Source organism: Crocodylus siamensis, chromosome 3, assembly GCF_052110815.1.
Source record: "Crocodylus siamensis isolate JL-2025a chromosome 3, ASM5211081v1, whole genome shotgun sequence".
NCBI lineage: Eukaryota > Metazoa > Chordata > Crocodylia > Crocodylidae > Crocodylus > Crocodylus siamensis.
In genome coordinates this window covers 143,346,723-143,371,458 of record NC_143397.1, presented here as the reverse complement: position 1 = coordinate 143,371,458, position 24,736 = coordinate 143,346,723, and the positions used below count along the sequence as shown (strand labels likewise).

The window sequence follows — 24,736 nt, the reverse complement described above, 5'->3', positions numbered from 1 at the left end:
CACTTATTGTGCAACTGGTCCCAGGCAGGGACCTTGGCCTCAGAGCCACAGAAGACGGCCTGAGCCCCCCACCATGAGCAGCAGGCAGAGCCCTCAGTGCCTGAAGTGGGGCACAGGGCTACGAGGGAATCTGAGGCCCTGCAGGAGCCAGTGGCTTGCGTCTGCATCAGCTGAAAGAAACCAAGGTTGGGGTGACAAGGACCCCACATCACCAGAGGCAGCTGTGAGTTACTGGGGAAAGGGTTCCCACAGGGGAGAAAGCCCCTGGAACAGGGTCTAGCAGAGGGCCCTGCGAGGAAGGGGTCCCTGGCAAGCCCATGAGGGGCTGAGAGGTTCTGGGGCCCCTTCCTCCTCCCCTTTTTGGAGCAGTGCCAAGGCTCCGAGCATCAAAGGGGAATCTCCAGTACTCCCAGTGATGATGATACACTGAAGGCTGTGCATGCGCCTCATACTTTGTAGATAGTGCCTTATATTTTGTTATTTCCAGTGGGAGTTGCTGTTTAACTGTTGTATATTTTTTATATATAATTAATTTATCTGTCTTGTTGAATCCCTTGTTGATACCTACCCCCCTGTGGTTTTCCAGTATTTATTTGCTGTTCACCTCTATTTACTTGTTGGTTATTTGGACTTACCTGTGCTTACCTGTTTCAGATCAGTTACTTACCTCTGCTGGGTTCAAGGCCATTGGTGATGGCATAATTTCCTAGTCACCAAGTATAGACTAAAGCCTGATCTGTAAAGTGTATATATTTATTAATATCACTTTTTGGGTTTTGTGTGTGTGTGTGCGCATGTCTATATATATATATATAAAAACCTGTATATAGTTTAAACTCTTTTTGTCCTGGCCTGACTCTATAGCGACCAGAAGGAACAGGCCGGTATTGCCGATCCCTCTCCCAGCACAGGCATCAAATGCTGGAGGCGGGAGGGGGGGGTGTAACTTGCTATCTCACATCCAGCCTGGGATGCCCAGCTGCCCCGCATCCCCTTCCCAGGAGCAACGCAGCGGCCCGGCCTGCAATGCGCTCCTCCCTCCTGCAAGGGGCACCCCGTCCTCTCCGTCCGGGAACACGGAAGTCGGGCTTTGCAGCCATTGTCCAATCGCAGCCCGAGAGCCGGCACCTTCGGCGGCTCGTGTTTCTGTAGCTGCTCGTGATTGGTGGCCGGCGGCGGCTCTCGCGTTTCAAGTGCCCGGAGGGAGCGGGGTTGATACAGGTGTGGGAGGGGGTGAGGTGGGCGCGCTGCAGCTGGGGCGGGGCGGGGGCGGAACGCGGAAGTGCCAGCGCCAGCGCGCCCGGCGGCCGTTGCCTGAGGAGCAACCGCCGCCCTCGGGCGGCCCCGCCCCCTCCCGGCTCCGGGCGGCCCATGCGCTCCCGCCTCCCCCCTTCGCATGGCTCAGCCACCCGCCTTTCCTGGCTCCGACTCCGGCTCCGGCTCCAGTTGCGCGGCGGGCGACATGAGTGCCAGGAAGATCGCGCTCATCACGGGCATCACAGGCCAGGTAAGGGATAGCAGCAGTAATGGTAGCACAGCAGTGATGGTAGCCGGCGGCAATAGCCACTGTGATGATGGTGATGCCGGGCGGCAAGACTCATGGGCAGAGCAGGCTGATGGAAAAAGTGGGTGGGAGGGAGCACTGGTGTTTCTCCCTCACGGGGGCTGGAGTTGCGGGGCTTTGCAGCAGTAGTCGCTGCTTGCACTTCTCTCCGCCGTCCTTGCTCCCCTGGAGTTTGAGCAGGGTGTAGTAAGAGGGCACTGAAGCTCAGGGAAGCATGGAGGAGATGCAGTGTGAGCTGGGGCAGGGGCTTTGCTTCCCTCTGTAGCGGGTGTGCAGTCCTGGGAGTCTTGAACATATGTTGGCAGCATTTCCTAGAAGCAGGACACTGGGTCCTCTGCTTTGCCTGTGGCAGGTGAGGGTGTTAGGTCTGTGGTGTGTGCGGGCTGACTGCAGCCGCACATAGAATTTGGGGGATGGAGTATGTAGGGTAGTTTGGACAGCGATGCTCTTGAGTCGGGTGGGGCCTTGGCCTAGATGACTTGGAGGCCCCCTTCAGCCCGACTTCTCCCCTAGTCGTTCTTCTCCAGATGTGCCATCTGTTAGGGCAAATGTACACCAAATGCTGTCACTGTAGCGACGAGCTATGGCAGCATAGCGTCAGTGGGCACAACTGTGACACTGACGTTATCTGCGCAGTGCTAATGAATTTAGCTGCTGTGCAGTAGGGTTGGAAATGACTCCTGCGGTGCCGGGACTGAGTCGTAACAGTGGTTACTGCGCAGTCATTTAGTACTTGTTATTGTACAGTCATTTAGTATTTGCTTTAGCAACTGCGCAGTTGAGCGCGTGTGTAGATGCACTCTCTGAGTAACACAGTTTATTTTTATATAGAGTCAGTCTCACTGTTGTACAAGACATTGGATGTTCTACAAATGGCCCAATTGCAGTACTGCAACATCTGGTTCCCAGACTCAAGAGGAGAGATGAAACAGTTGCTTATATTTGCCTTTCCAGATCAGTCTGTCTTTATAAGTACTATCTGCTGAGCAGGTTTACCACCAGAAAAGAATGGGTCCTAACCCATATAAAATTCCCAACACAGATGTCTTGGCACCAGGCCTGAAATATGGATAGATGTGTGTTTTAGCATAGGTCTAATGGATCAAAGCAGGGTCTTTTGAGGTCCTGGTGGCGTAGGTTGTTGAGCTACAGTTGGTGGTGGGACTTGGAATGAGCATGGATCTCCAGGAGCTCAGCCTCAGCCTGCCACTTCTCTGCGGACAGCTGGTACTCAGCTGGGTTCAGCTCTGGTGGCAGCAAAACCATTAGCCCAGGCTTGTAGCCAGGCCTTGAGGAGGCAGTGGATGCTATTATCCTGATCTGCTGCCTCTTATAGCCATCTGTCAGAAGCCTTAAAGTTGCCCTGTGCTGTTATGTACTGTCTCTCTCTAGTCACCCAAGTGACAGCCCCTTTTGTTCTGTGATGTACAAGCTGTATGCAGCTGCTTACTCTAGCTTTGAGCTGTTGTATGGTACAAGGGATTCATTTGGAAAACTCCACAGACCCGAAAGAGAGGCTTTTATCGCTGCATTGTGTCTAAGGCAGTGGAACTCGATTACCAGCCTGCAGGCTAGGACTGGTTTGCAGAAACATGTCATCTAGGTCATGGGTCTCTGCATGGGTCTGGAAATTTGGTGATTGGGGGGGAGAGGGGGGGAGCAGTGACAGCATTAGTTACTCTTCTTCCTGCTGCCAAATTTCTGGACTCAATTCTGGTCTCATGGAGAGACTCGGGCCAAATGATGTGGCCTTCCATGCAGGATCTGGCCCACAGACAGACATCACTAGTCCAAGGTGTCGCCTACATGAGCAAATTGCACTCATCTTACTAACTTTCTGTGCTTTCTGTGAAAAGTCTTCTCTATACAAGACTTTTCTCCCCTTAAAAACAGTGATCTGAAAGACAGACACTTCCTACAAGCAGTATCTTCTTGTGAAAATAAGCCTTCCTTAGGCTAGTTATTAACTGTCATGTGGTCACAATTGACTGTACAGTCCCCTTACAGTATGCTCTCACAATGGAGATCTTTGACAGAGGCTCAGGACTGGAATGGGCCCGCACAAAGTGAACATGTTTTGGTGTTTCCCTCTGAGGGCATCCACAGCAGAAATGAAGATGTGTTCATAGCAGGGGTAGGTTTAACCTAGCTAACCTACACAACAGTAATGAAGATGTAGTAGCAAAGACAAGCAGTTGCTGGAAGGCTAATGCCTTCATTGGGTATTTTGGAGTGTGTTCTTAGTTGCAAATTCATGATGTAGTTGTACTGAAGATGTGACAGCACTTGCTGCCTTTGTTAGCTAGCTGAAAGCTAGCATGGATGTATGCCTTGTCCATACTCCAGTTATATGTGCAGTGCAGTTTGCTGTTGGAGGAAGGTTACTTGGAAAAGTGCCAGAAAGATGCTATACAACAGTTGCTTGTACTTATGAGTGCTTGAGGCTGTTATCAATGCATCACCCTTTGTAAGCATTATCCTTTTTAAGATTGGAAAGGGCAGAATTTGTATTTCCTTTTACCAACAGCATTTAACCACTACATATTAGCACTGTAAGGATGGCCTTTTCCATCTATAATTGTACCAAGCATGTGTTCAGATTCATGGATGATGAACTTATGACTGGTTAAATGGGACATGGCTGCTGTACAGAACTGCCTGATGTCTCCTATAGACCTAAATGGAACTATTAGATGTTAATGGAAGAGACTGAACCCACTGCAATAAGCTCATCTGCCTAGCAGGTGAGTAGAGGCCTGGGCAACAGGTCTAGCTAGCAGTGGCTTGCTTCATTCTCCAGAAATGGGTGCAGATTAGAAGCTTCTCTAGAGTTGAGCTAGCAACTTATTCACAACAGGCCATGCAATCTTGTGTTAACCAGCTCAGGACTTAGTGATATAACTATTAAAGCTATCTCTGTCTCATCACAGGAGGCCACAGAGAAGTCACTACATTCAGACCTGTGTTTTATATTGCATATGTAATGTCCAGGCCACAGATGGGTCATATCTGGTTTGTCACTTTCTGCTGTTCAACTTTTCTTTTTCATTTTACCCTATAGATTGAGGAGTAGTGTTGGCTGCCAGCTTCTATATAGGCTGACAAAGTGAAACCAGACTCGGCCAGTGGGACTGCTATTGAATGCTGCGCTCTTATTCTAATTTCAAAGTCTCCACATTCTTTCTCTCCTTTTTTAAACTGCTACACTAGGGAAGAGTCTCAACTGCACAATCACTGGCCACCCAAGAACTTGGTCTCCAGCTTAGTGGAGTGCATCTTGCTCTCCATTACCTGAAATGAATTTATAAGGGAGGCAGTTCCTGCAGTTGGATAGGTAAATTGTGGATGCTGGTTTACTTGTGACTGGTGGATGTATGAAGGAAAAAGCATTGTGGCCAGGTTTATGTCTGCAGTGTACAAGAATGCCTGGTGGAAATAAGAATAAGCTGTTTATTAAACAGCCTGTTGAATGAATAACATTCTACTTCTGTATAAAATGGTTGGGCTGTCTTTTTACAAATTTTTTTGTTGATGTTTCTTTAACTTCCCTTTTCCCACAAAGATTTGCAAATTTATATATGGGAACATGCAGCATACCTTACCTGTGGGTGTTCAGACCTCCATCACCTATTTTTATGGGTACTGAAGCTGTTGTCTTTAAATAGAGACGAGAGTTGTCTTTAAATATGCTTCATTGCAAGTATTTAATATTTGCACTTTGAAAATTAGGGTGTCAGGAAAGTACTTCTCTAACAGTCAGTTTGGGTGGTGTCTTGCTATAAACTAATACCTTACAAGAATACCTAATTCAGTGAACAGTTGACTTCTGGACTGACTTTCTTATTGCTCATAAATTCTGTTTGGCCAAGTCTAATTACTGAAGCCTCCCCCTCTTCTCCCCCACTTCTTTTCAGTGCATTGTCTCCACAGAGGTGTTTATAAGACGGCTTATAGGCCAGTAGGAAAGAGCCACCTGCCAGGCATTCATTCATAGCCTTGATTAAATTTAGTAGGTCATAGATGGTTAAAATGATTGTCCTGAATAAAGACTGCTGCCTTGTAGCTTTTGTGTACCAGGGTGGGAACTTATGCTCACCTGGATGCCACTCTCTTTCAAACCCTATTACTCTTTGGGAAGCACGTGCTGAGAACCTTGTGAGGCCTTTTGAGTGGGTGGAAAGTGACCAGTGGTATATTAAAGTGATGGTATATTAAAAGCATCTTCCCTTCCAATGGTCAATTCAGGCAGAATATAGGGGCCTGATTGGTTTTTTTGTTTGTTTGTAAGTTTTTCTTTGTCTGTGTCCTAAACTTTGTGAACACAATCTCTGTGCAAATGGTGCACAGGTGCTAAAATTGCCACTTGGTGTACACCTGGTTTGAGAGGCTAACCTACCTTTCTGAGGGAGAAGACCTTTGGAACAGGCCAAATTTGTTGTGGTATGTTGGTGTATAGTGTATGTGAGTATCTATAAAAACTGGCTGCTTCAAATGAAGCCATGGAGGTTGAAAGCTAGAAGAGCAAGACAGAGCTTGTGAGGCAAAACGGGAGAAATACTAGAGGTAAAAGATGATGATAAAAGATGTTGCATGTTGATATTCCTAAACAGAAAGGTGGTAATTTGTGTAGCCTGTATTGAAGTTAATGTGGCATAGGTACTGTAGCCTACACGAGCAGTTGCAGGGGAAGCTGCTGCAGCTTTCCTCAGTTGCTGAACTCCTTGGAGTATTTTTGTCAGATGGTGATCAGTTTTGTTATATGCTTGGTAGATGAATGGAGATGAACACTAGGGAAATAACAGGGTTGACTATTTATTAATTTATTTATTTTAATATTTGGTGAAAGGTAAAATAAAAAGGGTAACTTTTCTGTACAAGAATGAGAGGGTGTAATTATCTTTAATCAGGGGTTGGCAGCCTTTTGCTACTGTAGACCTCTGCTTGTGACTCAACTCCCTGCCATGGATGCCTCCGAACCAAAATGGCTGCCAAAATTTTACACAGCCCTCCCACACAGGTTCTTTACCATCTCCTAATCTTTCTCCAAATTTGTGCAGTGGCATCTCTTGTTAAGGGAATTGCTACAGCAAAAGATTTGAACCTTATTCAATGCAACATTTTTGGTAGAACCAGAGTATTACAGAACATCTTTTCTGTGTCTTGGCCTAGTATTTTGATAGAATAGGTAAAATTAGGTGGCCCAATGCCTTCCTTACAGGCTCCTTTTGAAACTGATACCTTCTTCCTAGCCCTTTAGCTCTTGTGTCCTAGGTAGGAATTAGAGCATGAAATGCATCTGGAAAGAGTTCTGGGGTTTGTGCTCTTCAGGAGTGCAACAATAAGAAGAACTGTAGGTCTTCACATGTAATCTAAAGGGCAGGATCTTAACCTTTCTCTTGTCATTTCACATTCAAAATCTTGCATCTGTTAACATTGCCACCTTAAAGGTCTTAGTACATGTACATGACAAGAAGAAAACCTGACCTATAGATGTGTCACGGTGCTTCTGATAGTGTCTGTCACTTATCATACTTCTCCTTTTATCATTATAATGTGGGTTTGGTTTGGTTTGTTTTGTTTTTCTGAACTGCTACTACAATTCATTCCTCTGATAAGGAAGAAGCTCTCATTGTATGGCAGAGTTAATCTTGCCACTTCCTTGTCAATACTTGCTTAAATGAACAGGATGTGTGCCGGACACAAACTGGAATGTTCAGGTGGCACCTGAATTGCCACGTGTGTCAGTTAGCATTGTGAACCTGTTGTGGGAGGGGAGAGAGTACAAGATTTGTCCCAGGAAGCAGCAAAGCTAAAGCTAACTTTCATTTGTCACTCTGCACGGGTACAAAGTAGGGTGGAGGTATGAAACTGAAGTCGCACTTGAGTCGGTGAGTTGCTACCAGAGCACGTGGGCACAAATTATACCAGAAGCTGTTAGTATTTCTTGGTATGAAACTACATGGCTTAGCAGCAACTTCCTATCCATGTATTTATATTAAACCTGAACAGAAGACAAAATTCTTTTGTCCTGCACTCATTTTGCTTGGTTATCTTTCCCAGCTGGATGGATACATTTCACTGCCTCTTTCAAGCCTTTATAATCCTTTTTGGTTTTCTGGTAAGGGATTTTAACATTCCTAGAAACAGTTTCTTCTTATGTAGAAACTTGATAGACTCCTTATCCTTCTGCATAACTAGGTATTCTCAACCCAACTGACACCAAGAAGACTTTTGTAACTCATTGCTCTGCAGAGTGGATTGATTTGGGGAAACTTCTATTTTGCATAAACTAAATTTGAAAAAGTTACTAATAGCCTGGACTTGGACATTGCAAACAGGGTGTTAAAGTTACTTTGGTTTACAGAGTGGTAGGTAGGCATGGTGCTCCAAAAATCAAGTAATCGGATGAGCTAAAACAGGTATGGAATTGCCAGTGTGATGTCTGTTCATGCATCTCATACCCTAGTTTGAGGGAGTTGCTTCTAGAATAAGAAACTAGTAAACTAAAATTAACTGAAAGTATGAAACCAAGCTTTCCCCACTACAGTGAGGAGAAAAAAGACTGGCAAGAGATGCACATTTTTTCTTATCTATAAGCTACTTGGCTTGCATCTTACTGAACCACACTCTTCATTCCCATTTACAGTGTCAGTGTCATAAGCCTACCTTTAGATGGTCTTAAGGACAGAGGAGTTATACTCAGAACTTTCTTCTGTAGAAACATTTTTACATTGGGCAATAAGAACTCTTCCTCTACACTGCATTTCAAGAGAAACAATTTCATGACTTGTCCTGTTCTGAGTGCAAAGCGTGATTTATTTAAAAAAAGCAAACTTCTTCTGGAAAGCTTTTCCATTATCTCCAGTAGTTTGACTTTTCCAAAGAGCAGTTTCTACCCTCTCACTAATTACAGACCCCCTACAGTCACATATCTCTGTGACAAACAACAAGTCTTTCTACTTCTATATGCTTAATAATGTCACTGGTTAAAGGGCAAAACTCAAGGCCTGCAGCCTTCTATGCCTAAAGGAAGTACATTTTTATAGCTGACAAACCATTTGGCATGGTGCACTTGTTCCTACTGGAGCTTTCATGTTAACTGTTTGATTCTTCATTGGTCTGTCTCCTGTAGATGTTTTGGGGCAAATAAGCCAACTGTGTTTGGTTACACAATTATTTTAAACAGTCTTAAGTTGCCTAAATATGAAAAGATCTATAGCAGGTGTTGGCAACATATGGCTTTCAGCCCCTTACGTCTTTATCATGCTCCCAGCTCTGTGTGGGCACCAGGCCTCTCGCAGGGAGCTGTGAGGTAGGAAGCAGCAGGCACGGCTGAGTGACTAGGGGGTGCTGCCCAGCTGTGGAGCCTTGGCTTTCTCTTGCCCCCACAAGCAGGGGCTAGGGCTGCAGATGAGGATGGAGACAGGGCTGCAGACCTTTCCTGTGCTCGTATCCTGCCACCACAGGGTGGGAGGGAGGGAGGTGCCAGTTCCCCACAGGTATCATGTGGGGTCATCCTGCCGCAGCAACGAGACTCCCAGCCCCATGGTGGGTATATACCTAGCTTCTCTGCAGCAGTGGGGCCTGGGCAAGGAGACAGACTCCCTGTGCCTCCCATCTCACTTGTGCAACTGTGGTCTAGACCTAGAAGGCTCCTTTGTGCTGACTAGCTGGGCCCACCCCAGCTTCCCATGGGAGAAGGGGAGCTGGTCCTAGTGGGGCAGCCTCTGCCAGGTGTGCTGTATCTGTCTGCTTCCTGTTTGTGATGCTAAGGCCCCATGTGGCCTGCCCAGCCCTGAGGCAGGCCTGAGCATTGAGGAGGTGCCACAGCAACTGGAGCAGGCAGCACCAGGCCTGAGTGCTTGCTGGCAGCCCCTTGCACGGTGAGCATGGTCCCAGGGCATTCTTGAGGGGTGGTGGCATTGCAGGTATCCTGGTGGGAACATTAGGGCTGCAAGGTTGTTGGTTGTAGCCATGTTTGTCTAAGAATGTTGCCTGCTATGTGCTTTAGGTAGATGTGGTATCTTTTATTAGACCAACTAAATAGTTGGAAAAAATGTTTTCTCGGGCACAAATGCCCTTCTTCAGGCATAGGGAAACTCTGTAGAGACATCTACTCAAAGAATCTTGCCTGCCTTAAGGTTGCAAGAGCAGCCTCCCAGAGTGAAGCCCCTGCCCCTCAGGAACACCCATGTTAGACTGGAGCTGGCTTGTTTTGATCTGCAGCTTGTAAAAGTTTGCTGGCCACTGCTCTATACTGTTCACACAACTGTTCTTAACTAGTTTTGTTCTAATTTCTCACTTGCTTGTTGCACACAACACAGCTTTGTTTGCTGTTGGTCTGCTGTTGGGTTTATCAGATGTGACTGATCCTTTTTTCTGCTTTTTCTTGTTTCAGTTTAAGGGACTAGAGTAGCAGCAAAAAGAATTATGTGGACATTCCCAAAGAAGGACGTTCTCTAACCAGAGAACAGGTACAGCAGGTGCACTCGGTTCATTGCACATGTGACATTTGCTGCAATAATTAATCTGCGTGGGAGGAAATGCAGTTGTTCAACAATGTACACAGAAAATGGGAGTGCCAAACAAATGCACAGAGCTTCAATTTTATATGTAGCAATCAATCTAAAACAAAGGTTTTTCTATAAGGACTGTAGTCTTTTATATCCTTGTTCTACTTCCTTAAGGCTATATGGTTAGTTTAATAAAAGGTAGTGCCAAAAAAGTTCTGGCCTCATTTTATTTCTTGGACCATCACTGCTACAACAACATTCCAGCCCTACTGCAAAGATCCAAGGCATTTTTGTTCCCTCTTCTCAAAGAAGGCAGACTGAAAACTGGCCTGTTGCCACTTGTTGAACCCAGCAAACCTGAACTTCACTAAAGGACTGAGAGAACCTTCACATAGCTTGGATTCAGTGGTGCCTGATGAAGTTGGGTGGGGGTCAGCAAGAGTCAGGCCCCTTGCCAATTTGAGCATCCCAAACAGGTGTGGAATCCCCATTGTTCCCAGACAGGTATAAGCAGCTCCAATAAAACTTCAGAGGAAGAGGCCTGGGTTACAGGAGGGGTGTACAGGATAAATACCAGTGTTGAGACTCCTGCAAACCATTCTCGGGAGGAGTGACTGCAAAAGATATACTGAATTTCTCTCTCCAAGATGGATGGATTAGACTTGCATAAATTTAAACTATATCATATGCAGCAAGCTGTGATGTTTGTTTTTTGACGTCCATGCAATTAAAAGTGAGGCTTTCATTGGTCTCTTACTTCCTCCATAATCAGTGCAGTGGTCTTTCAGTAAGTTCCTATCTAATGTGGATTTGAGATTTAAAGATGAGCATTATTTTAAACAAAAACATACAACCCAATAACTTTGCTTAAAATCTTTGATAGTATGTGCAAGGTAGAATTCACTTAAGATTCAACTGCTAAATAGTAGATCATATTCTCCTTTGAGTCTGTATAAGCATTGTCAATGTTAACAAGGTTGATAACTGTCCTTCTGCTGCATGAACCTTGGTGGGAATGTTTGTGAGGACAGGGCTTTGGTGCAGTTGCTTTTTTCACAGTAGTCTCAGTTGGGCCTCTCAAGGGATAGCTTTCTTTTTAAAGAAGATGCCTTGGTCCTACCACTCTATTGGCGTAGCTTGATAGGTTCATTTGTTGTCTAGAATTTTTTTTTTTTTTTTTGTGACTGCAGTGCAACTAGATACTAACTTTCAGATTGCTGTTTGGCACCTAAAACAGCAACAGAGTCTCTGGAGCTGTGAAGTTGCTGAATTGTGAACACAAAACTTTGTTTGCACTTGGTTTACAGTTGCAAGTATGTATTTTCTATTTGTTTGGAATTTTTTTTCTTGTTTATTTCCTTGCCTTGAATTTTTTTGTAACAAGGTCTAGAAACTCAAAATTGAAAGCACAGTTTAATGGCTTAAGCTCCCCCTTCCCCACCCCTCCCCCCCCACTTTAGGCAAAGTTTTTATTTCCTGTTGATAAGGAGTTTTCAAATCCATATAATTACTGATATTGCTTTGTAAACGTTCACTCCCTTTATTAAGGCCATACTGGGCGTGTCTACACAAGATGCTAACTGCACAATAGTTTTTAATACTGCGCAGGAGCGTGTCACAGCACAAACAGTGCTAATGTGTTACTTGGCAGTATTTATTGGGCTACTTCACAGTCGTGTCACTAAAAAGGTGTGTGCTGGCACTACTGCACAGTTGTATAATCAAGTCCTAAATGAATGGGCAGTAACTGATACAAGTACTAAATTTTAGTGCGCAGTAACTGTGGTGCATTAATGAATATAGATGCACTCACTGTGTTCCAAATAGGCACTTGCGAATGTATTGTTGTACATTTATTGTAGTCATTTCTCTTCTTGTTCGCTTGTGTTTCTTCAAATTTTGTGAAGTAAAAACAACTTCTGGGTGTAGAAAAGACATGTTAACCTAAGGTTTTGAGTACCTTTCTGGGTTACTTGGAGTTGGAAAATGAAATGACCCTCCTGACATTAATTACATCTACTATAAATAATGCTGTTCAATTTCTTTATTAGTGACTTGGATGATGGGGTGAAGAGCAGCCTGTTTAAATTCGCAGACGACACCAAGATTTGGGGTGAGGTGGGCATGCTAGAAGGGAAGGACAGATTACATCAGGACCTGGACAGGTTACAGGGGTGGGCAAATGAAAATAGGATGGGATTCAATACTGACAAGTGTAGGGTGCTGCACTTGAAGTAGGAACCAGCAGCATACCTATAGGTTGGGGAAACTCCCTTCTCGAAAGCACAGTGACAGAAAGATCTTGGAGTCATTATTGACTCCAAGATGAACATGGGCCAGCAATGCGATAACATGGTCAGTAGGGCTAACTGTACCTTGTCCTGCATCCGTAGATGCATCACTAGCAGGGCCAAGGAGGTGATCCTCCACTTCCTATTCGACACTGGTCAGGCCGCAGCTGGAGTACTGCATCCAGTTCTGAGCGCCACACTTCAGGAGGGATGTGGACAGCATTGAGAGCCTCCAAAGGAGGGCCACTCACATGATCTGGGGACAACAGGGCAGACCCTATGAGGATAGGCTACGGGACCTGAACCTGTTTAGCCTTTGCAAGAGAAGGCTGAGGGGGGACCTGGTGGCCGTCTATAAACTTTCTGAGGGGGACCAGCGGGGTTTGGGAGAGACCTTGTTCCCCAGAGCACCTCCCGGAGTAACAAGGAATAATGGCCATAAGTTACTAGAGAGTAGGTTTAGATTAGACGCACTACTTCACACTCAGGGCAGCTAGGATCTGGAACCAACTTCCAAGGGAAGTAGTGATAGTTCCTACCCTGGGGGTCTTTAAGAGGAGGCTTGATGTCTACCTGGCTGGGGTCATTTGAGCCCAGTTTTCCCTCCAGCCCAGGGCGGGGGGTCAGACTAGAAGAACTGCAAGGTCACTTCTGACCCCCACATCTATGAATCTATAGTTCCTTCTTTTTTCTTGCAAGCTACATTCTTGTTCTCTGGCTGTTTAGTAGTCTATACAAACTTGTTACTAAATTTTGTATTTAAAGAAATTCAGGTAAAATTTCAAATGTTAAACTGTTTGTTTCTTCCCTTATGTAGTATGGAAGAATGTTTTTGAACTTTGAATTTTCAAACTAGAAAGTAACGTTTCAGTCACTTAAAGAAATAGCAGACGTATTTCATTTGATGACATAATCCATCTGATCTGCAGCAAAAGTCATATTGCCAGCAGTATTTTTACCACAGCTAGCATCTAGCTAGCCTAAACAGTTAAATTACAGTGAAATGTAATGCATGCTCTGCAAATTGAAAATAACCAGTACAGTACCTGTAACGATGAAATGGTCCAAACAGTTTGCTGTTTGTTTTAATTCAATTGATTAATTCAGAAGGGGTGGTTATATTATTATTGCCAGTGTAAAACACCTGTGCATTCACCAACACTTCAATAAACTGGGAAATGTGATAGGAAAGTAGCATATTTGGATTGGTGGTATGCTCTTGCTTATGTTTTCATTTGCACTTACTGTTGTATACAGATGCTACCTCCACTTAAAACTATTTACCCAGGCTTAGCCAGTAGTCTTTTGATACTCATATTGCAAGTATTCATGACTCTCTTCAGTGTCTGCTAGCAAATGCAATTCTTACTGTTGCTGAGACTGTGTTTCTGATGTTGGTACTCTCCTACATTTCTCCAGTAATACAATTGGGACAGATTTTGCCACCTCTGCTTCCTGTGGTATAGTATGTTGCTGTAGATGTAGTAGCAGAACCAGAGGGCAAACATACTACATGCAGCTGCCCTGCTAGCCCAGCTGTGTGCTGTTTGGGCTTGATCATGGCCTGATCTGGACTGGCCTCAGTCAGTGCACAGCTAATCCAGAGTGAACACCCTGGACCTGCCGTCTGTGCCAAGTGTAGCACTCATGGCACTAGGTCTAGCCCTACATGTCATGTGCAGCATACCACACTGGTTCCATCTGCCACATGCAACGCACGAGGCTGATACCAGTGTGTCCTGCATGTGAGTTCAGTCTGAGACCTGTGGACTGGAACCTATGGTTTTTCCCCTGTAACTTTGGCACTTCTAGATCATGGATAGCAAATATGCGGCCTGCAGGTAAGTGTAAAGATATTTAGATGGCTGGATCCAGCCTGCATGCCAGGCTGGGTCTGCATGTCAGGCTAGCCCAAGACTTACAGGCTGGACCTGGTGCTGCAGGTGCTGTTTATGGCACGGCGGGGGGGGGGGGGGGGTGTTAATCTGGGGCATGAACAGTGTATGGCACCTGCACTAGACTAACCTAGTGCAAAGGTTTCAGGACTGGTCCAAACTAGACTGTCAAGGCCAGCATCCAGGGCCAGTCTGGCAGGGTGCCATATGCAGTGCACACCATGTGCTGGCCCCCTGCACTGTGTGCAGTGCCAAATCTAGTGGGGACCCAGTACATGCTGATATCTAGAGCCCAACCAGGACTGGCCCAAGAAGGTACCTGAGCAGTGGGCATTGCCCACGGTGCCAGGTCAAGCCTGCATGGGGCTTGTGGGCTGGCTTCACATGGCCCGATCCAGCTACAGACTGGCCCAAAGATCCTGCTGTGGTGGGCCAGATTAGTTTGACACCTGCTGTCAAGGATTGAGCATGAGAAAAGGTGGCCAAAAATCAGTTAAAGAGAAAGTTTTCATGGAGATGAAAACCCACATTTTTAATTAAAGCTTGTGGCCTGATGAGACATGTAATATGCTGAACAGACCAGTGTTGTAAACTTGGTTCTGATCAGTAGTAGTATTTAGTTTTATAACTTGTTTCTATCAGATTAATGCTAAGAAGGAATTTAGAAAGTGGTTTTTTTTTTTTGTTTGTTTTTTCCAGTTGGCAGTCACAGACTAAAAATGAGAGTTGTTTTTGCTTTGTTTATTTAATTGCATATATTTTGCTTCTACGGTACTGTTTTTTGTATTATTTCTTTTAAAAAGAAAATACTTATAGGTGTAGTTCCTGAATCTACTTTTAGTTGATGTTCAGTGTTTTTTAAATTCACGTTTAAATTTCCTTTAATTGGAGTTGGAGAGTAGTTTGGGTGGGGATGAAGGAGAAGAGAAACCAATTCTGGTATATCTTTTATCCATGAGCTGTAGTGTCTTACTTCTGTCTCTTGGCTTTTACTTGGGGCAGTTCCAAAGACTTGGTTCTAACATGTTTACAAACAAAATAAGAAAACCTCTAAGCCCTCAGTCAGATTCCTACCACGTTGTTATGCTCAACAAATTATCTCATAGTGATGAATTGCCTCACAAGGGTTAGTAGTTTAATGTTTTTCTCTTCCTGTGCTGATTTACTTGCTATTGCCTCAGTTCATATGATGATTTTTCATATTACTTGTCAGTATTAATTTTTATCCTTTCTAACTATGTCTTTAAAATTTGCATAACAGTGTGTGCAAAATAGCAAGTTTGTTAGGAAAAAGCTGTTCTGGATTCTAGTTGCATCTGCTTGGGAGTTTTGACTCGTGTCTTTTTTTTTTTTTCTTTAACTATATATGTCTGTTGCATGGTCTCCCATCAGTATGCATGTTGGTTTACTGAAGTGCTGAATCTCACTTTTTTTTATGTGGGGGGTGATAATTGCTCCAGGATGTCCTTGCAATCATGTTTACATATGGCTAGTTTTTCACAAATAATGGTTTTTCATGTATCTCCTTTTTCCCCACAAGAGCATATTTTGTCTGAATATGCGGTCTGACCCCACCTGCCCATGACAACTGCAGATGTCAGAATAAATCTTAATCTAATAATGATCTCTTGTTGTTTGTAGTTTTGTACTACAGACAGGTAGGTTTCTAGGCTAAAGGAGTGCTTGTTAACCTTTAACAAGGGGGAGTTTGAGACAGTCTTGCTGCTAGGATATTTGTCTGCATGCTAGCATCTTAAATGTACTTTAATTTAGGAATTAAAGTAAATGTTTCCCAACTATTTTCACAGGAGTAAACATGAGACTAATGGATGATAGAATGCAGGATCTCTTATCACCATTATTAAAAATTGGAACTATTTTATTTTCTATTCCAATACTTTGGATAAATGCCTTCCTTCTAAAATAATTATATTACAAGAAATTGATCAAAATCGGAAATCCCCAGTCAATATTATTAATAAGTATAGTTGAGTCTATCACTAGGTAAAGCACAGTCATGCTGCCTCTGTATTTAACCTTTTATCAAGTCTGAATAAGGGCAGTTTTACAGCTGTGTGTTAAATGCTTGCAGATAAAATGGAACTGATGATGGTCTTTATAGTGCCAAAAGTAGCATCTCCTTTACTGTACATCAGTTTCATGGTTAGTATTAATAGCTGTTTCCTCACAGATGTTTGCTGTTATACCCTTACAAGGAAACATTTTAAGTTTCAAAACAGTGACTTGAATTCCCTTAGATAAGTTTTCTTTTCCTTTTGAGATTTGCAGGCATGAAATAAGATTTCATATATCCAAAATGCTCATTTCTTTCTTTATCATTTAAAAGCAGAGTATTGTGGTGTTAAGTAGAAGCTGAAAGTAACTTACCTATGCTTTAGAGTGGACTGGTCTTGTCTGATGTTTCAAGTCCAGCCCCCTTTACCCCCAAATAGTAGTTGTTGTTGTTGTTGTTGTTTAAGTTTTTCATAGGTATATTTGGTTATCAGGATATTTTAAGAGTGCGACATATATTTAAGTAAATACTTGGTGTATTTTAGAGATGGTGAACCCTCTTCTCATATCTAATGTCAACACGACATTTGAACACATTAGCAGCGAAAAACCTTTCTGGAAGATGCATACGTAAGTGTATCTTTACAATATGGATATTGGACATCTTCTGTCTTAAAGCATGTAAAACCAACACTTGATCGCCTTTCAGTTCTTTCAGTTTGAGCATCAGCACTAGGAAGCTAAGAAAACAATGTGGAGCATTAACATCAGAATCCAGAATAATTTAGTTGCTTATGTTTTCATGAACTGTCTGAGGTGTGACCTACCCTTATACATCATAGGGAGAACCAAAAACTTGGTAACCACTTCTGTGCTTACTGTTTTTAAACTTGGTAAAGTAGCTGGAGAGTGATGCATTGCATTTTGTGGTTGAAGTAGGATTAACACTATAATGCTCTGGGGCATAGAGCTGTCTGGCCTACCAGATAAATTAATTTGAGTGTAACTGGAATTGGGTTATACTTTGTGCATACCTCTTGCCAAAGGAAGACTTGGATATTGTAGTCTTCCTTTATGCATGGCTTTGAAACCTGGAGCTATCTCTGTTCAGCTTGGATCTAAAGAGTTTTTTTGAGTGATGCAGAAACATGGATTGTGAAAATGATAATAGTGCAGAACAGATAAAAAAAAATAGATTCTTTGCAGAACCTTTGAGATGTTCAAAGAAGTGGGTGAAAGAGAGAGATGTAATGATACTTTAATCTGATTTCAGGAACACCTCCTTTTGCATTGCATGTAGGCACATAGTCGCACATGAAAATGGATTATTTATAAAGTATTTAAATTGGATATTCTTATTGCATTTAAAATGGTTGTTAGATTTTTTTTTTTTTCCCCACCCCCAGAGGGACAGTGCTTAATATGGGAACAAGGATCCTATCCGTATCTAACACTGACTTACTTCTTGGCATATTGTTACCCTTCTTAATGCGTCATGGTGAAACTTAATTCCATGAAAAAGACGGTGCTCATTGTGTAGCTAGAAACTGGAAAAGCTGAAGTTTCTGGATTTGCTGCTGCTTTTGATGTCCAGTTTGTTAGGTGGCTCCAACCTTGTGACAGGTAGCACAAAGCCTGACAAGAGCATAGCACCTCTACACTTTGCCAAACAGCTGGTCCAATGAAGGGAAGGCGCTACGTAAAATTGAGAGGTAATCATGTTTCAAAGGCAGGAAAAGGACAGAGCTACCTCAGGAGAAATTATTATGTAATAATATTGTATTGTATTTTAAACTGAAGTTCACTTGCTTTGTAGGACAGTAAAGCTCTGTCTGTGAACTTGAAATCTATCCTTCCCATTGTGTTCTTAATTTACATATCTGTCGTCAAATAGCAAACTGTCTGTCATGCTACGGAAGTACCATAGTGTCATAACTGAACAGATGAAGCATATTTTTAACATAAAGTTTGTTCATGTACATTCACATTGGTGAAACGTAGGGTAGTGTAACATTGGAAGGCCAACATAATGCATACTTTGCTGGAGGATTTGAAAAGATCTCAGATAAAGTCAGCCTTTGCAAGAACCCTGTCAGAATTAAAGTTGGCGTAATGCAGTGGTTCTCAAACTTTTTCGGCTCAGGGCACCCATTGTTAGGCTTGAGGAACCCCTTGGAAAATGCTGGCTCTTTATTTTTTCCATAGTCAAAAGAGTAAAAATTATAAAGCAGTTTTTCTGTTGCAAAAACCGCAAAAGGTCAGATTATTTTTAACACTGGATTCCTTTTTGAGATCTCTGGGTTTATCTTGTGAATCATCATGTTTTGCATACCTACCAGTGCTAACATGCAACACTGGCACTTCTAAAAGGATCTCAAGGCAGCCCAGGGTGCTGTGGCATTCTAATTGAGAATTGCTGGTATGGTGCCTTGCATCGGGGTGCTCAACCTTTAGCCCACAGGCCAAATACATCTTATCTAACCCATGGGGCTCCCCACAAGTCTGAGAATTTTGGTGGTGGGGGAGCAGTGACTGTTAATATGACCAAATTCCCAAGCCCTGCTTGCCTGGTAGAAACTGGGTTGCACCACTTACCCCTGCAGACCATGTTTGGTTTCCCCCCACTGCCAGAGACCAGGCTCAGGCTGGGCTGCCTCCATCCCCTCTCTTCATGGCCAGATGGCCCTGGGTCGGGATCACCATCTGGTCCATGGTTGGACCAGGCACTGCCCATTTGGCTCATGGGGGAGTGGGGGGCAGGGAAAGGGTTGAGTACCTTAGATGGACTCTGTCCATACAAAATTATATCACCAAATAATGTAGAATCAATGAGTCAGAAAGGACCTAGACATCATCTAGTCTGACCCCCTGCCATAGGCAGGAAGGAGCACTGGGGGTGGTAGGGGTCATAAGACCCCAGCCAGGTGCCTATCCAGTCTCCTCTTGAAGATTTCCAGGGAAGGTGAGAGCACCACCTCTCTGGGAAGCCTATTCCAGGCTCTAGCCACCGTTACCGTGAAGTAGTTCTTCCTAATATCCAACCTAAACCTATCCTCCCTCAGCTTGTGGCCATTGTTCCTGGTGACTCCAAGGGGGACCCTGGTGAACAGACTTTCCCCGAGTCCCTGATAAGGTTGTAGGCAGCCACAAGATCCCCCTTCAGTCTCTTCTTGTGGAGACTGAAGAGATTCAGATCCCTCAGCCTCTTCTCATAGGGCTGGCCATGGAGGCCCCCGACCATATGAGTGGCCCTCCTCTGGACCCTGTAATTTCTTCTTAAGAAAGTTGGCTCTTTGTCTTTAAAAGACCTGTTTTGTGCAGATTTGTGGTACTCCATGGGCTGGCCAAGTACTTCTGAGGTGTGTTTAAAAAGAAATTTGATGTATGCCATAATTAACTATAAAAAAATAAATAAATAATAGAACCAATGTTTAAATAAACCTTTGTTTATAACACAGTTCCTTGGAGTTCTTTCTTCTAACTTTCCTGTCTTCTGTAAGCTTGATGTATTTTCACTTATAAATACATTGTGGAGAATGAACAGTTTGAATCCTAGGATTGCATAGGAATATCAGTAATGGTCCATCTTCTAGAGAATAATACTTTTTTGGGAGAGATTGTATGATTCTACATGGAAAAACTGTTTTGGACTTCTCTCTTCAAATACGGTACTAAACAATAACAATTGGAAGTACTAAGAGTTTCTTTTACAGATGGGTACTTGGACTCCTTTGTCCCTGAATCCTGGCTAGTGCTGCCTGCATACCGGTTCCTGGTTAGTTTGATTTGTTCTTTTGCCACCCCCTTCTCCCTCCAATTCCCCTGAGGGCCACACATTGGGGAACACATCAGTGCAAAGAGGTGTGCCTTGGTTGAAAATGTTGCAGCTGCCAATTTTTTCTTCTTTTTAATAAAGAAAACCTGTTGAACACTGCTCTTGTCTCAGCTTGGTCCCTCTTCCCATTGACACAAACCAGCAAACTGTTGGAGGGGGCGATTTGTGAGAGGGGTGAAATAAGATGGGGAGGGGGGTGTACCACTTCCTGCTGTGGCTGTGCCACTCCCCTGCAGCTGGACCCAGGCCAGGAAAGGGGCCATAGGAAGCAAAAAAAGCTCTGCTTGGTGGGTGGATGGGCTGGGACAGGCAGTCTCCAGTGCCAGCTCCAGTCCTAGTGACAGCCTGGCCCAGTTGAGCTGGAAGACTGTCCTTTACCTTTTGTTCTAGTTGCTTCTGTGTGTGCCTAACTGGGACTGTCCTGGAATGGCCTGATCTAGACAAGGCAGTTGCTAGGGCTAGGGGGCATGGATAAGCTCTGAGAGTGGGGGCAGTATAACATATGGTCCTGGCATCAACACCCAGGCATCCCAGTCCCACTCATCTCATCCACCACTGTCTGTTGGTTCAAGCCCAGCCAGGGGCCTTTCTACTTCCAGAGACCATGAGTTGCTGACTCCCTTGCACCACATATCCAGTCCTGGGTCTAGCTCTGAGTCGGGGTATAATGGGGACTGTTTCCCCCCTGCTTGTCATCCAGGGGCCCCTCCCATGGGACCGCTCTTCTCATGCATGTCCTGTAGCAAACGGAGCCAAGAGTCAGCTGTGCACACCTAGCACTTGGAGAGAGCGACCAAGGCTGTAGCATCTCCTCTGCTTTGACACCTCCACGTATCCCTTGTGCACTTTGCAGCTTTGTGCCTTGAGTCAGCATTTCATCCTCAGCATGCTGTTCTCACTTGCACAAGTGGTGTTTCTGCAGTTTGACAGGGGAGACATAGAGCCTTTGTATGAAGTTGCAACTTTTGCTGGTAAAATGAAGTACAAGGGCAGGAATCTGGGACCCTCCCAGAGGTTGCCTGGGCAGTCACACAGAGACAAGGAGGTTGCTACGAGAAATTCACCGGCACTTTCCTAAGTCCTATAGCAGTGCTGGGCCATGTGCCAGGGAGGGAGGTCCCTCCAGGAACTATGGTGGGCACCTATTCCACTTCCCTGACAGGGTCTGGAGACCTGGGGTCCTTCAGGAAATCGGAGCATCCCTGGAGCAAGCGGGGACTGACCACTCTGAGGAATGCCAGCAGAGCCCTTGCGCTACTCCCCCTTTCCCCCTGCCCCCCAGTCCTTTCTTTACAAAGTTTCAGCGCTGTTTCTGTGTAGGAGTGGTACTTTTTCTCCAAATGCTTCCCTGGTGAGAGTCAGCTGGGCCCAGGTGAAGGAACTTCCCCACTACTTCCGGGGGGATGCCAGACAATATGCCTTGCTCCTGCTGGAAGACATGGTCCCCTGGGAGGCGGTCAGCACCTGGAGGGAGTCTGTCTGTTTTGAAAGCACATGGGGGAAGCTCAAGTTGCTGTTCAACAGGAGACTCCACCTTGCGTGCTACCTGTAGCTCTGCTATGAGTTGACACACATGGATGAATTTGCAATCACCATAACTGTTGATGTGATGCTGGACCCTTGACTTGACCCATGTAGAGGTTCCCCATACCTTGGCTACCAAAGAAGTTCTGGTGTGCACTGTCCTTAGTTGTTACTTTTCTGTTTTGAATAAACTGCATGGGGTGAGGTTTTCTTCATGTTCAGGGCTTGGGGAGGTTGTGCTGTCTGGGACCAGGGTGGGGTGAGGACGTCGCTTAAGGGATTGAGACAAGAACTGCCTGCATCATGCGACTTGGGGTCACCTGGTACCCATAGACTTCCCCTAGGGTTCAAATCAGATGGGTATCCTCAATCTGTGCCTGGGGGGAATCACTCCATGCATCTGGAAGGGGGGGGTAGTGAACAGGTATTGGTGGGTCTTGGGGCCGTGTATTTGGCCACGGTCCTTGGGGTCAAGGGGTGGAGGGTTGAGGTGCTCCAGTCAGGTGGAGGGCATAGGCTCAAGTTCCAGAGCCTGACTGTTGACTCCTGTGGCATTCAAGCTTTTTTCCATGCTCTGTGTTCCACGCTTCCTGCTCTCATCTCTACCCAGGAAGATGTCAAGAGAGCTCAGGTCCAGCAACAGCTACAGCTTTAACTCCACTACCCGATCCTGCAGTGATGCGGGGACCAGAGCCCTGTGGACCTGCTCATAGGCAGCTGGTTGTTCAATCATCGCAGGGTTTTCCTGTGCTGCCTCTTCTGGTGGGGTCCCTGCCAGCAACTCCCCCTGCTCCCTGGGTGCTGTAGGTGTATGGGGTGGCCCTGTCCCTGTCAAGGAAATGGGATAGTTCCTTGTAGAAGGGCATGCTCTACATCCTGGTCCTGGACTTTTTATTGGTGTTCTTGCATGTGCCTATACTGAATCTTCATCTATTTCATCTTGGCCTGACACTGCACCCAGTCCATGTTGTGGCGGTGTACTTGCATTTATTGTAGGGATATAAATATTGTTTAAAAAATGTTAGTTTAAGCTCTTCTAATTATATCAGTTAAATGATTAACTGATAACACAGGAGCTTCAACATAGCTGCTGTTGGCAGCTGCTTTGGCTCTTAGAGCCCTTTGACTGCGGGATGTGGGGGAAGAGGCAAGCTCAGTCAATGAAGCCCACATGAAGCCATGCCTTGGGAGGGAGGGAACAACCATGAATCAGCAGCTAATTGCTTAAGTGAGTCATTGTGCTGCTCCTGGTTTTCCTCTAAGGCTACTGGTATTGGTTCCCCTCACTCCTCCCTCCTCGTCCTCTGCCTTCTGGTTCCTCCTGGGGCACCACGCAGCTTCCCTTCCCTCCCCCAACGCCCACTTTCCTGCCAGACTGCCTGCCTGGAGGTAAAGGATAACCAGTTATCACTGCACTTCTCAGTTAAACGATTTAATTGTTTAACCTTTCACACCCCTAATTTGTTGAGCAATGTGCATGGAACACATTCCTATTGCCTTGCCTTTTGTGGAGTTGCTGCTGAGTCTTCTCTTTGCCCCATTTCCTGGAGTCCCAGTTGTGTGACAGGTTAGGTAGTGGAGGAGGATGGGACATGTTCCTTAATGCTCTGCAGTGGTACCAGTGGCATCTCAGTGTCTGCGGATAGGTGAGGTCTGGGTTCAAGGAAGTAGATGGATAGACAGAAGGAATGGTGGGTGCACACTGATGTGGGTTCTAGCACATGGCTACCCTTCTCACTGCAGGCCCAGTTTTAATTTTTCTCCTATCACCCGAGCCCACCAGAGGTGAGTCACGTGTACTGGCTGCTTCCCACTCAGAAGTGTTGTCTATTCTGAGGTCTGGGTGGCAGGATGCCTGGCTCTGGCCTCTGAGAAATGGTATGCAGGTGCCAGGCATGTGGTCTGTAGGCTTATGCCCAGGCACAGGAGCATGGTGGTTTCTGGCTGGGTGTGCAGGTGCCAGGGTTAAAGTCTGCATGTATGCCGTGGGTTGCTTCATGATGGGGTATTGGGGATGTGGGGATGTGGCCCAGGGGCTTGGGTCCCCAGGTCCCATGGCTCATGCAGGGCACACAAGCATTTCCCGCCCCCCCCACTATCTATAGGGAAACAGTACAGAAGTTGGATGCACCATCCCACCCTAAATCAATCTGAATTGAATGTACCTTGCACCAGCCCTGTCTTAAACCACTTGCACCATTTTTAAACCAGTCTTTGTGCACTGAACTTCTTTATGAATATGGGTTTAGATTAATTGCCATTCAGTTAGACCAGTCTAAGTGTAATCTCTGTGTACTCCTACAGAAAAGTAGAAACTGAAACAAAAAACATGCTCCCCAAGTGCCATAAAATATTAAATAGATGAGTGTGACATGAATCTCATTTTTTGACACATTTTGAGAAATGGATGCCAGTTAATGTTTCTTGTGATGGGATATGAACATAGAAGAAACACTTATGCAGGAAGAAGTGTAATCAATGGAAAATGTATGAGTGGTAGAATCTGAAAGGACTACTTTTTTGACCAGAAAAGTAACTAATGCATTACTACTAGTTGCTTCCTGACTAGCTGTTTCTACTGCCTGGCAAAAAGATAATGTAAAGTATGGACTGATTGATTTGGTTTTGTGGGGTTTTGTTTCATGTTGACGGGAAGGCAAATGATAAAGCAGAGACAAGTCCCTTTCACTTTGGTTTCTGCTCTTTTCCAGGCTGCCATTGTGTAGGAAAAACTTCACTTGGCTCTGTAAACTCTAACCCTGACGTGTTAATCATATGGTAGGGAGGTGTTGCCTTTCTTTTCCTGACTTGCAGTATTTAGTGCTTAGTAGCAATTGTGGTACAGTAAAGCTCTCCACCTAGAGGTAAAAGGCAAAATGGCAGTTTATCAGCATATGCCTTTGCAAGGCAGAATTAATACGGAAGACCTTATGCAAAGTAAGATGATGAACATATAGTCTCAGTTTTCCTAAGGTAGAAGAATATTTGGGTTTATTTCAAATAAAACTAAAAGGTAGTCTTTTATGCATTAAAATGGAGTTATAACACAAATATTTCTTTTTGTTCATTATAACTTTTTTTGCATGGGCATACATGCTCTG

General features: G+C 44.8%; 1 protein-coding gene across 1 annotated transcript in view; it reads left to right on the top strand.

Annotated features, from left to right (window-relative positions):
* Nucleotides 1–1,192: 1,192 nt before the first annotated feature.
* GMDS (GDP-mannose 4,6-dehydratase) overlaps nucleotides 1,193–24,736 on the top strand; it is a 583,437-nt gene continuing 559,893 nt past the window's right edge. Inside the window, exon 1 of the mRNA XM_090039384.1 lies at nucleotides 1,193–1,507. Within this exon, the coding sequence (XP_089895510.1) occupies nucleotides 1,397–1,507 (111 nt within the window). The 5' untranslated portion in view covers nucleotides 1,193–1,396. The remainder of the gene's footprint in view (nucleotides 1,508–24,736) is intronic.